The sequence below is a fragment of the Rhamphochromis longiceps genome, linkage group LG11, assembly GCF_057381845.1.
Source record: "Rhamphochromis longiceps isolate RC_006_pf linkage group LG11, R_longiceps_female_GT1.1, whole genome shotgun sequence".
NCBI classification, from domain to species: domain Eukaryota; kingdom Metazoa; phylum Chordata; class Actinopteri; order Cichliformes; family Cichlidae; genus Rhamphochromis; species Rhamphochromis longiceps.
In genome coordinates, this window is record NC_140567.1 from 10115059 (window position 1) to 10128165 (window position 13107).

Here is a 13107-nt window from a genome sequence, read left to right on the forward strand (position 1 = left end):
GTTTGCCAGAATCTCTTCGAGGCAGTCCGAAAGTCTTTTTCCATGGCCTCTCCGAACTCCTCCCACACCCGAGTTTTTGCTTCAGCCACTGCCCGAGCCGCATTCCGCTTGGCCTGTCGATACCTGTCGGCTGCCTCCGGAGTCCCACAGGCTAACCAAGCCTGATAGGACTCCTTCTTCAGCCTGGTGGCTCCCTTCACCTCTGGTGTCCACCATTTGGTTCGGGGATTACCACCACGGCAAGCACCAACCACCTTGCGGCCGCAGCTCAATGCAGCAGCTTCGGCAATGGAGACGCTGAACATGGTCCATTCGGACTCAATGTCCCCAGTCTCCCTCGGAATGCTGTTGAAGCTCTGCCGGAGGTGTGCGTTGAAGATCTCGCGGAAATTTTGCAAAAAAAAATGCTTCCATATTCACATCTCACCTCTCCTTGTTGCTGGTTGACACTAGTTCTAGTTCTTAATTAAAACCAGACATGATTCCAAAACCTTTAGAACTAATTATTGGAACTCAAATTGGCTTGGTAAGCTCAGTGACCCCTGACCTACATACACAGGTGAATCCAATAATAAGCAGAGAAAGCTGAGATTTAAGCTGTCTGCTTCCACAGTTAGGAGCATATTGAGAAAATGGAAGACCACAAGCTCAGTTCAAGTTAAGGCTACTAGAGTTCATTCTGGAGTCTAGAAGAAACTAGAGATGTTTTGTAAAGAGGAATGGTCCAAAATACCTTCAACCACAATCCAGACTCTCATTGGAACCTACAGGAAGCGATTAGAGGCTGTAATGTCTGCAAAAGACGGATCTACTAAATATTGATTTCATTTCTTTTTTTGTGGTGCCCAAATTTATGCACCTGCCTGATTTTGTTTAAACAATTATTGCACACTTTCTGTAAATCCAATAAACTTCATTTCACTTTTCAAATATCACTGTGTGTGTCTCCAGTATGATATATTTAACTGACATTTTTTATTGTAACAACCAAAGATTTATACAGGAAAGTAATGACTATTAACAAGGTTGCCCAAACTTTTGCATCCCACTGTTTTTGTATACACACACGTATATATGAATATATCTAGCTCACAGTCTAAAGTGCTTTGAGTGGTCATTTTAATGTAATTACATTACATCTAAAGCACGTGCACCTTTGTAACAGTGACAAGCTCTTTTTATATCTGGCCTCAGCACATCACAGTCCATCATAAAGCACATTTGATCTCTAGAAGAAGAAACACCAAAAAAAAAAAAAATCCTTGACCAGTGTGGTTTAGTGGTAGTGATATGAAAATGTTTTGTTTGCATCTTTATTCATTTATTGTTATTTATTGGCCCATCTGTACTAATGTGACAAAGCATTTTTATTACAAGCTGCCCCTGCCTTAATCTCCTCAGGACCTGAAGTCCTCGTGTGAACATTACATTTTGGCTTTTCTGCACCTTACACTTCATTCCACTCAATAAAGCATTTTGCAGTCTGTTAAACAATTCTGACTTTCTTGTCATGCTGTAAAAGAAACCCCCAGAGGAGGAAAAAGAAAAATCTGTTGAAGACGATGCTTACTTTAATGTTTGTCAGGTCCAAGGAGAAATAAGAGCTCAGATCTTAGGAGGTTAAAGTTTATCAGCTACTCATTACATTATCTTTGCAACAGATGTGACACAATACTCTATATAATCATAATATTGACTGTTACTGATCTTAGGCAGATATACTGAGCCCTCATTTCCTTTGTTTAACATGACAAATACAATATTAGTAATAGATTCGTGGATGAATTAGACCAAATTATTCCTGCAAAATACATTTTATTTTATGTTGCGTTGCACTTAACACTTCTCTGGGTTTTGAACATGTCGGCGTCAGTGTAATAAACTCCAGAATTTAATATTTCCTTCCTGTTTAATGTCAGTCATCTGCTGCAGAATTTACCCGACTGAGTATTTCATGGTGATATTTTTTTCACAGATGGTTGGCAAGTATGTGGAATAGTATGGCTTCTTTCACCAGACTGCACATGGGGACAGATTTTTCAACAGACTCTTAATATTCAGCCGACTTAAAGAGAGATTTTACACTCTGTCTCTCTCTCATATACACACACACACACACACACACACACACACACACACACACACACACACACACACACACACACACACACACACACACACACACAATGCAGTAGAGAGATGAGGCATGAAGTAAAAAGGCATCCATTACACAGGTAAGCAAAGAGAGAAAGAAGGGGTGTGAGTCGCTAAAACGCTCATAAAGGAGGGGGAAACGAGCAAACATGCTTAAATAACTTGATAAAAGAGCAGAATATAAGTGAAGAGGAGCGGTACAAGGATGTTAAACTGGAGGATAAGAAGAGAAGGTGTGATGAAAATTTAAAAAAAAAAAAGGAGCCACAGTGATTTTGGGTTAAGTGTTACATCAGTGAACAGAGTAGTTTACGTGCAAAACGAGACGCCGACCACATTGAAGGATGCATGCTGTGGTGCTGAATAGACACTAAATGCACACACACACACACACACACACACACACACTCCTACACTTCCCCTGATCTCTCTCATGTACAGCACAGTAGCTATCTTATGGTGACATCGCAAGCCAACAGTTGTCGTACATAAATCCTGAGTAGTGAAGGCCTGAACACTCAAAGTGGAGCCTGTAGGTTTTCTGTAAAAAGGAAAGCAGCAACTTAAAAGAAGGAAGACTAAACTTAAAGAGAGTCCAGGAATGAAGATAAAAGGGAAAGAAAGAAAGAGAGAGGAAGTAACAAAGTACTGTCAACTTAAGAAGAGGGTAAAAGTGGAAAGTAGGGGACAAAGAAAGGAAAAGAAATGGATAGGGACAAAAATGATGAGAAAATTAAAGAAATGAGAGGCTAAGAGGGGGTAAAGAGGAGACAGAGATGGAGGGAAAGGGGATGGTTGGCAATGAAAATAGAGATTGACAAAAAGCAGAAATCTCAGCAAAGACAAAGGAAAGACATGAGATGAAACAGAGCATAAAGAAAAGAGAGATGAATGGAAGTCGGATAGAGAGATTGTTGAGCACGGAAGAGAGAAGGGAAGAGAGAGCACAGGAGAGAAGCTGGATGAAATTAAGCCAACACAGAGTGGACAGTGAGCCAAATCAGAAGATGGGAAGAAAAGCAGAGGAAGTTTGAAACGGAGACAAGAGCTGAGTGAGAAGATGAAGTGAAGCAGAGGATTGGACAGCAAGCATTTACTCATCTACCAGGAATCCCTGCTAGCTTTCAGCGCTCCTAATCCTGGGAAGAGTCATCTCTTCTGAAACTGAGGCATCAAGCTGTGCTTGTATCGCTGGAACCCAGATAATGCCAGTTCATACTGGGCCTCCAGTTAAAAGATTTTTCTAGTCCAGGCTCCCCACCGAGTCGGGAGATTACTCAAGTTCAACCTTGAAATTGGAACTTGTGAATTAAGGTTCAACGGCACGAGGAGAACATGTTAAATATTGTTTTTTCAAAGCGCGTATCATTTTCACACTGGGGGGTTTTTCATTGAGGCCTCAGTGATTCAGACTATTTACCGAAGCAAAATTTTGTTGCTATGCAGAAGTCGTGAAGCTTTTGCCAAAGGTTTGGAGGAGCATTTACTACCTGCCAAAAAGCTCCTGCGAGTAGCTGTTGGGGGCTGGCTAATTCCAGTGGTGTAACTCTTTCAGATAAATTACTCTGGGCTGCGTAATACACCATTGTGTTATAGATGGGTATGCACTGTGCAAGTCCAGGGCAGGTCTAGTATTTCCGCAGAGTATTTTATTGTGAGATACAGAGTGTGGATGTGTAATGTGTTCCACGAAAGCATCTTAGATTTAGAGAGGCAGTGCAGAATGTGGAGCTCTTGGATGATATTTACAGCTGTACGGGGATAAACAAGAACAGGCGTGTCGGTTTTTTGAAGGGTAATTTATATCAGAGAACTCTGTATCCTGTCAGCATCCACAGCATTTGTGTCCATATTCATTAATCATGGTTTCTGTCTCTGGTATTGCCTCCTACTTAAAGATCTTGACAATCATTCTGAAGGGTTACAGTTGGATCATTTAGATTTTACATTGTCTTATTTTTTATTATTCACTGTGTGTATGCGTTTTCATTGACATGCCAAGCAAAAATCCAGACATTCAACGCAATTGTCACCACATTATTAGTACCCCTGTCTGCCAACTCATTTCACCTACTATCAGGCGCACTAAACAATACCAAAGTCATAACCTACTCAGCTCTATCACTCGCTTAAATTATTCATAGATTCTCATTGTGTTGTGTAATTATACACTTCCATCCCATGCATTCTGAGGATAGGTGGTGAGATTTAAGAAAAGCAGCACAAAAAAGGTGAGACTGTGATGTGTTGCAGAACAATCGCGCTGCATCAGAAGATCTCCCGATGACAAGTTCGAGAAGTCGTCCTTGTTTGAGACTGGTTTCTGTTTCTTTTTTGGCTTCTCTAAAAGTCGAGGCTTGATTTTACATTTGTGAGGTAATGCCATGACTAACATTTTAAAGTTGTTTGGAAGGGAGGGCTGATGTTGGTTTTGATGAGTTGGACTTTAAGAGGAAAGTGTTTACTTCAAGAAGATGCACGGGTGTATAGAAATTTCATGGTGCGCGACTGAAGATTACACAGAACGTCAAGACATTTCAACATGAGGCCATTAACCAAGCTGAGCACCGCGGGTCGGATGTTGTCACCTTTATTATAACATCAATTTATATGATACAGTGCCTTTTTTGTTATGGCGTTAATGGGATTTTCCATTTAGAGGGTTGGAAGTCTGTCCTCACCTCTGAGTGGAAATCCTGAACAGCACGTCTCAGATTTGTCAGTGCATTATCCCCTGCTTTTGACTTTCTCCTTCATGCCTAATGCAAGCTCTTCACATGTTCACACTCACTATTGTGACTTATTATAGGCTACAGTCCCTGTAGACTGAAAGATTATTTGGGTGTGCAGTTAAAATATGAAGCCATTCAAGCATTATTACTGCTTGAAGGGATACTTTGACATGTAACATTTTATGTAAAGCTCTTTTTCTTCCAGTGGTAAAAAACTTTCAGGCTTTCTCAACAGTTTCTTGATTCAAAACTTGCTCATGTGAAAAATTCACATGATCCTATTAATTACTAGATGTGAAAAAGCAAAGACCTTGCTATTTGCCTAAAATTCAGGCAAATGGGATGCCCCCTTTAGGATGCCCCCTTTTGCACCTCTGGACCGCTCCAACGTGTTGCCGTTTAAGTTCGTCTTTCATGTATGCCCCTGGATATATGTTTGCTCTTCACACAATACTTATGTTCTAAATAGGCCCAGTTTTCAGTCAGGATGGGAGCTGGGGTTCTGCCAAAGAGCTGTTTTTAGACGAGGAGTTTCCAAAGCCCAAAAGCCGTGCATTAGGTTGGGAGTATGACCAAGAGGATGATAGTCATGTTTTTGACATTCCCTGTGATGTGCATTACAAATTTGTCCTTCCTGGGGTCAAACTGTTGATGCATAGTTCTGCTAAATTGTAGATCTGGCCCCCTGCAACATTACTCTCTTCTCCAAAGTGAAATTCAGCTTCTTGACTCCAGAATGAACTGCACAAGTGCAGATCAGAGCTTCCACGGAGTGATCTAAAGACTACCTATAACGGGACACCGGCCAAGCGCAATTTGACTTTCATGGGTGGAACATTATGATTTCATACTGTTTTCATTCAGCACCTTTTTGTTCATATATTTGTCATTGTTAAAGTTTCAGTTGTTTCCTTTTCCCAACAAACTGCCTTTTTTAAAAGAGACAATTTATTGACTGAAAAATGGATCCACTTCTCAAGGAAGCGTGACAAAAATGCATGTGCTGGGCTTACATCTTTTGTATTAACACTAGCAAAGAATAATATACCAAAAGGGTGAAACGAGGCATAAAAATTACATCCATTTTCAACTAAAGTGAATTAGTTGGATTCCTACTCATTCCTACATTACATTGCTCTGTCTGGAGATGTGAAAAAGTCGTCTGCCTTTCTGCCATACTTTTATTTGAAAAAAATGTGCTCTCTTTGTTTGTTAGAAACCACAGTCTGCACAAACTCAGACTCCTGCAGAGAAAGTGTCACGATCCTGGGTCTTTTGACCCAGCGTTTTGAGTTTTAGTTTATGGTTTATGTTTAAGCCCTTCAGGTTTTCTAAGTTCATTTTTTTATCATGCCTAGGTTCTTCTAGTTCTTTGTTATTAGATTCCCCTTGTGTCTTCCACCCCTGTTAAGTCTCCTTTGTCCTTCATGTGTTTCATGTCTGTGTCTTACGTTGTCAAGTTCAGGTTGTCATGTCTGCGTCTTATGTTTCCTGTTTTATTTTGAAGAGGTCTTGTGTTCCTGTGTTCATCGTGTTTAGTTTTACTCTTCCACTGTGACATCGTTATGTTCATGTGTCAGCTGTTCCCCATGTGTTCCCACTTCTCTCATTAGCCTCCTGTGTGTATTTAGTCTGTGCCTTCTCATTCAGTCTTCCCATGCCATGTCCTGCGTTCAGGTTTTCATATATCCTCATCATCATTGCCATGTTTAGAGTTTTGTTTGTTTTTCTGTTTGCCAGGGTTTTTCATAGTTCGTGTTTCCTTTCTAGTTTACCCAGTTTAGGTTATTGCTTAGTTTGCATTGTTTTTGCCCTTTTATTTTGTACTGTTCTGCCTTAATAAACGGCTCATCATCAGTTAAGTTTGAGTTTTAGATGTCTGCACCTGGGTCCACTCTTCACACTCCACGCAGTTTGCCTCGGCAAACTGGGACAGAAAGGCTGCTGTCACTGTTTTTAACAGGCCACAGCGCATCTGTTTTCATTGACAGAGGGCTGCAAGGGATAAGATGAAAATGCCACTGTACACCAATCACTTCTCCTTTATGTATACACTATAGATTAGATAAGTGACACATATATTTGCAAAATAATTTTTTTTGCGCTGTTTCTTGTCTCTGGAGTGGTGTTTAACATAAATTGATCATAAGAAGACATTCCTCTATTTTTTTCCTCTTTTATACTCTGCCTTATGTGGCTCTCATGGATGTAGGACCTTCAGCCCTCTCTGTGTCCTTCCATGCAACCATTCATTCATTTATTTCCTGTCAAAGTCGCATCGATTTGCAGCTTTTTGTTGGCCATTCTGGATTTAACTGCTCACATTTTTTTTTTCTATTTATGTTGACTGATATTTAGGACATTTTTCATTAATTTAACATGTTTTTTTGTTTGTTTTCTTTTTAATAATTCCCAAACTTCTTTGGAGCCAATTTAACTGTAAAATTGTTTTTCAGTTCCAGCTCCGAGGAAGCTGCGTTTCAAAGTGCTGAGCTCAAGCAAACTCCTGGTTTCATGGAAGGAGCCCAAAGGAGACTTTGACAGCTATCTGTTTTTCTACAAAAGTACCCCAGGTAGGATTTTTTTTTTTTTTTTTTACTGCACACACTCATGCACAAAAGCACATGCACGCGCACCTCTATGCCAAAAAGAAGCGGAGCTTAACTTTGAAATTTTGGAGGAAGGATCCCATTATGACTTGGATTTTCTGTCTGTCAGGAAGGATTATGTAATTTACTTCTTATCAAAGCTCCTTTGAAGGGATTACACTCTTGAGAGATATAGAGGACTCAGAGTTTGTCTTGTACCTCGGCCAAGTTTGAGACAAGGGAGAGTTTCTGCTGCGTATGTGCAGCCTGTCAGCACATTTTGAAAATGGGGCTGATAGGTACACAGGACATGATGGAGAGGTTTAGCCCAGGACAGCCAAATGTCAGCACAGGAGTCATTTTTCAGTGTTAAACTGAAACTCACTGAAAGCAGTTACAGCCATAATGGACACGTGGAATTTTCACTTTTATTTGATGCTTGTCATGAGGTGCCTGTCACAGACAGCGGCTATACTTTTGTCTCTTTTTGAGTATGCACAGTGTAATAGAAGTCTAATAGAAATCACCCGAATTACCGCTGATGTGCACCCACGTTTACAGCCATAAATCCTCCTTCACATCACTTCCCTCTTTATTGATATTGTGCTGAATACAGCAGGCAATTCTTCTGCAGCTGATGTAGAAGTGAATAAGAAGGACTGAATAAGCACTCTATAGCATAAAACCTGTTTCTTGCAAACAATACTTTTTGAAAATGCCTCGTCTGAAATTATTTTTGCCGCTTCCAACAATAGAACTAAAACTCAAATTTATGGCCACTTTTCTTGAAGGGAGGAGTGCAATAGTAGCTCACTGGCATTTAACAAATTCAGCAGGAAATTTAAAAAATGTATATGATGGATAAAGCCTTTGTCAGTTGAAAAATAGCCATGAAAGCCACAGCAGCTGCCATGTTCCTGATGTCCACTCTCTTTGTTCTCTGAATCAAATGAGCTGAACTTTGTGTGAAGAATAAAACCAGATGATTTACTTTTACCTACAAAATTAATATTTTTTCCTTAATGCATGTGTTCTCCTGTAATTTAAACCATTTTTATGGCACTACAAATTGTTTAAAATGTTCTACTTTTACCTTTACCCTGCTTCTTTGTCAGTCAGCTGGTATTTCCTGGATATCTGTTGAATAGCCTGCCTTTTTTCTGTTTGTACATACACATACTCGTGTGATAGTTATTAGACCCAGATGTCCATATTTAATCTTTTAAATCTCAGCGGACATGAAGCCAGACCCAGATGAAAAAAAGCTGAGTTTTTGTAATATTCATGCATCGGTACATAATGTGATTACTGGAAGGTTTGCTTGTTTGCTTTTTGAGCACCAAATAATACAAGTAGTGGTGGAAATCACTGGTATTCACTTACGATACAGATCTCATAATAGTAAAAAAAGTGTAATCATCTTCACATGTGTACACATTCATATTTTAATCACATTCTTATTTGAGTAAACGAGTTTAAATTAGCCCTTTGAAGTGGTACAAAAAATACAGGTAGCCTACCCAGCTGCAAAAGGTGCTTCTACAAATTCTTAAACAATTTCAGAGTAATGTCCCTCAATGTAAAACAACAGCATATACTCCTGTCCAGCTGATGTCTTTTTTCAGGAAACACCTTGCATATTTCAGCAAGACAATGCTAAACCACCAACTACATCTATTACAACAGCATGGCTTCATGGTAGAAGAGTCAGGGTGCTGAACTGGCCTACCTGCAGTCAAGACCTTTAAATAAAAACATTTGGTGCATCATGAAACCAAAAAAAAACCCCCAACAACAACAAGGAAGACCCAGGACTGTTGAGCAGCTGGAATCTTATATCAGACAAGAACGGAGCATTTTTACTCCCCCAAAAGTCTAGCAGCTGCGCTCTTCACTTCCCAGGTTTTCACTGACTTTTCTTAAAGGAAGACAGGATACGATACAGTTGTAAACATGGCCCTGTACCAACTTTTCTAGTGTTGGGATTGGGCCATGGGGTGTATTCCTGCCATCAAATTCAAAATGAGCTAATTATGCTTTTTAAAATTTTACAAACTCCTTTTCTGAGTTTAGACATTTGATATTGTCGTAATAAGCTGCAGGACTCAGCTCAGGACAGAAAGAATTAACTAAAAGAGGCAGCTTGCAGTTTCTGTAGATGAGCGGGTAGTCCTGGAGTGTAGTCATAATACAGTCCCGATCAAAAGTTTAAGGCCACTTGAAAAATGGCAAAAAGAAATCATATTTTACGTGGTTGGATCTTAACAAGGTTCCAAGTAGAGCTTCAACATGCAACAAGAAACAAAAGTTTGGGTCTGTATACAAGCTGATGACCCCATTGGTCAAACAGTGGATTGTGAGCTCCCACTTTGAAACCTCGGTATGAGCATTTTCACATCATGAAACAACAACCTTACTGTTCTGAAACCAGATGTGATGAGCAAAAGCCCAAGCTGTCGGTGAAAGCACATGTTCTCTGACCATGTGGTTACCTATTACCTATCAATCAGAAGTTATTAGCCTGTGAGCAGTGATACTCTCACATCCCCCTTTCTGATGTTTAGTAGAGGTGGGACAACCAGTTTCAATCCTGATTATTTGGTAATTGATTACTTGGTATCAGGTCAAAAACAAAATGTGCAGTAATGCAGCACACTAACGACCAAAGCACCAGTCAATTTTCTATCGCCCATTTGCTGGGAGTAAGGGCGCCCTCCGTTTGCGAGGTGGCCTGCTGCTTGCGGCACAGGGAGGAGAGGGCGGGGCGGCGGGGGATTCTCTGGCTGGCTGGAGCGGCATCTAATAACCAACTCGCAAAATAAAATAAAATAAAAACAAAACAACAAACACGTAAACACCAGAGATTATGATACAGACTTATAATTTGCACCGATGTTTTTTTGAAATTCTATACGTGAAAAGTGAGCGCGAGAGCCCTCGGTGCGCCTGCTCGCTGCTGAAGACAAAGTAAACTTTATTGTCATCTCCGCTACATACAGTGCAGTATCTAGAGAGACGAGAGAACGAGGCTCCAGTTACAACAGTGCAAGTAAACAAACAATAAATATAAGAAGAGTAAGAAAATATATATACACTTTCGGACCAGGGATAAAGACATCAATAACAATTTAAAATTTATAATTTACAGTTTGCTGATTTAAAGTCTCACACACAGCCTGTCGAAAGGGGAGAGAGACCTGCTGCTTCCATATAGAGCACATTTCATTCATAATGATGTAAATCCAAGCCCATTATGTATTCATGATTTGAATCCTGGGTTGTGTGAAATCCCAGAAATAAACCTTAGACAAAGCGAATCTGTGAAATAAGGTGTAGGTCTATTAGGTTATCATCCTCGGGTTGGTGGATGGGTGTTCATACTGGAGTGCAAAATTAAAACCAAGATGGACAAGAAAAGTTCAAAGCCATCAGGTGCTCAGTTTAGAAAAAAGAGAAAAGAGGAGGAGGAGAAACGAGCAAAAGATACAGGTAAGCAGATGTGTCATTGGATAATAACAGGTCATTCTGAAACAATCAGAATCAGAATACTTTATTTATCCCTAAGGAAATTATGTGGGTTACAGTTGCTCCAAGAAGAAATGGTAAAAATAGTAACAGTAACAGACTAAACTCCAAACAATACATTATGTTACAGATTGTAATATTAATTAGTCAGTGTCAATTGTTGATTTGTCCTGTTCTCATTATATGATGAATTATGATGGCTGTCCGGTAGCCGTTTGCATACTATGCATACTCTCTCTTCATATGTGTGTGTGTATGTTTCTCTGGTGAATTTCAGTATGATTCTGGCAACAGTTTTATGTTAATGTACAATCCTTAATATGTTTTCTGTGTGTGTGTGTGTGTGTGTGTGTGTGTGTGTGTGTGTGTGTGTGTGTGTGTGTGTGTGTGTGTGTGTCGGGGGGGGGGGGGGGGGCGCCAGAGGGAGTGTTCGCCCAGGGCACCAAACAGGCTAGGACCGCCACTGCAAACATCTATCTAAAAATAAATTTCACAGAACAAACTAGAAAGATATATGCAAGTAAAGCTTAAATTACATTCAAATGCAGTTTAACTTAGAGATAACAGGCAGAGACAGAAGAGCGCAACCTAAACTATCGAAACCATTTTATTACCTCTTTGTTTATGATTTTTTTATTTAATCCCTCTGTGTTTTACTTTGTGTTTTATGGTCTCTTTTTGGGATGTACTCTTTCTGCACATTTTTGTCACTTTAAAAGGATTTTGTTGGCCAAGAAAGACTGCAGCAGTGTGTGTGCTGCCTGATGGTTGTACCAGTACTTATGTTAAGTAGATTACCATGAGCTCCTAGCCAACTTTCTAACGCTGAATATTTAGAAAGTAACATAAAGCACAATTTATTTGCCATAATCTTCAAAAATCTGCTTAATTACACTCGATAATGATAGATGATGATTTTAATGAGTTTTCCACGGCTGATGTACTTCACTTCAAACAAATCACTTTGTGCTGTGAGAATTTGTGAGACTTGCAATGACTTTAAAGGATTAATTCAACATTTTGGAGAAAAACACCTTTTTACTTTGCATAAGAGCATTAAATTAAAGGATCAATATCACTCGGGCACTGAGAATTGATCCAGGGCCTGAACATAAAAACTGAAAGCAGGTCCAAACTGTTAGCCTGGCTCAGTCTAACATTCTTCTCTAAAACTCACTACGTGGGATGATCTGTCTCACTGGGTTACAAGAAGAAATCTAAAAATGAGAATGTATGGTTTTATGGAGGGGATGTGTGCTGTAACTAATCCACAGAGATGCTGCATGTGTATGAAGCCCGGGATCAATGACAGAAATAGCTGCAACTTGTAATGCCTAATAAGATGACAGTTAGTAGGGTTATTGTCTTTTTGTAAAAATAAAAATGAAGATGTTTTGATTGCTGGGGTTACTGAGATGCTAAACTAAAGAGGATCTTTGATCCATCGCTGTTCCCATTTAATAAGTCAGTCATTGAGGTGATCTGTGAAGGCGAAGGACTAAAAAGAAACTTTAGGAGGAGGCTCTGAGAAAAATAAGACATGAACAGTCAGTTTTCATATATAGACCAAGTCAAAGCCTTAGACTTGAGCCCTGTTGTTTGGTTGATTAATAGTAGTTTGGTTCGCGTGCACGGGCCGAGCCTCCAGTTTGTGGAGTTGATCAATGCAGTTGCCTCACCTGATCTTCAGTTGCCTTCAGAAGGATTTATCTCCTTTTTCCCAGAGGTGTCATTAGTCAGCACCCTGCAGGGACGGGCGACAGAAGAGCTGAGGAAGTGCATGCACGGACACGTACTCCCCCTCTCTCTCTCTCTCTCTCTCTCTCTCTCTCTCTCTCTCTCTCACACACACACACACACACACACACACACACACACACACACACACACACACACACACACACACACACACACACACACACACACACACACACACACACCTTACTGATGGCTGATTGATTGCTGGGTCAAAATTAATGTGAGGAGATAATACGACCTGTTGGCCTGATGAGGATTAACGGTTGAGGAGAGGACATGTGCGCGCGCACGCGCACACACACACACACACACACACACACACACACACACACACACACACACACACACAC

At 40.2% G+C, this 13107-nt stretch overlaps 1 protein-coding gene across 5 annotated transcripts in view; it reads left to right on the forward strand.

Annotated features, from left to right (window-relative positions):
* Positions 1-13107, forward strand: part of col14a1a (collagen, type XIV, alpha 1a) — a 165764-nt gene that overhangs the window by 9841 nt on the left and 142816 nt on the right. For all 5 annotated transcript variants that reach the window (XM_085422276.1, XM_085422275.1, XM_085422274.1 and 2 more), the window contains one exon: positions 7343-7459. In XM_085422276.1, the coding sequence (XP_085278402.1) occupies positions 7343-7459 (117 nt within the window). The remainder of the gene's footprint in view (positions 1-7342; positions 7460-13107) is intronic.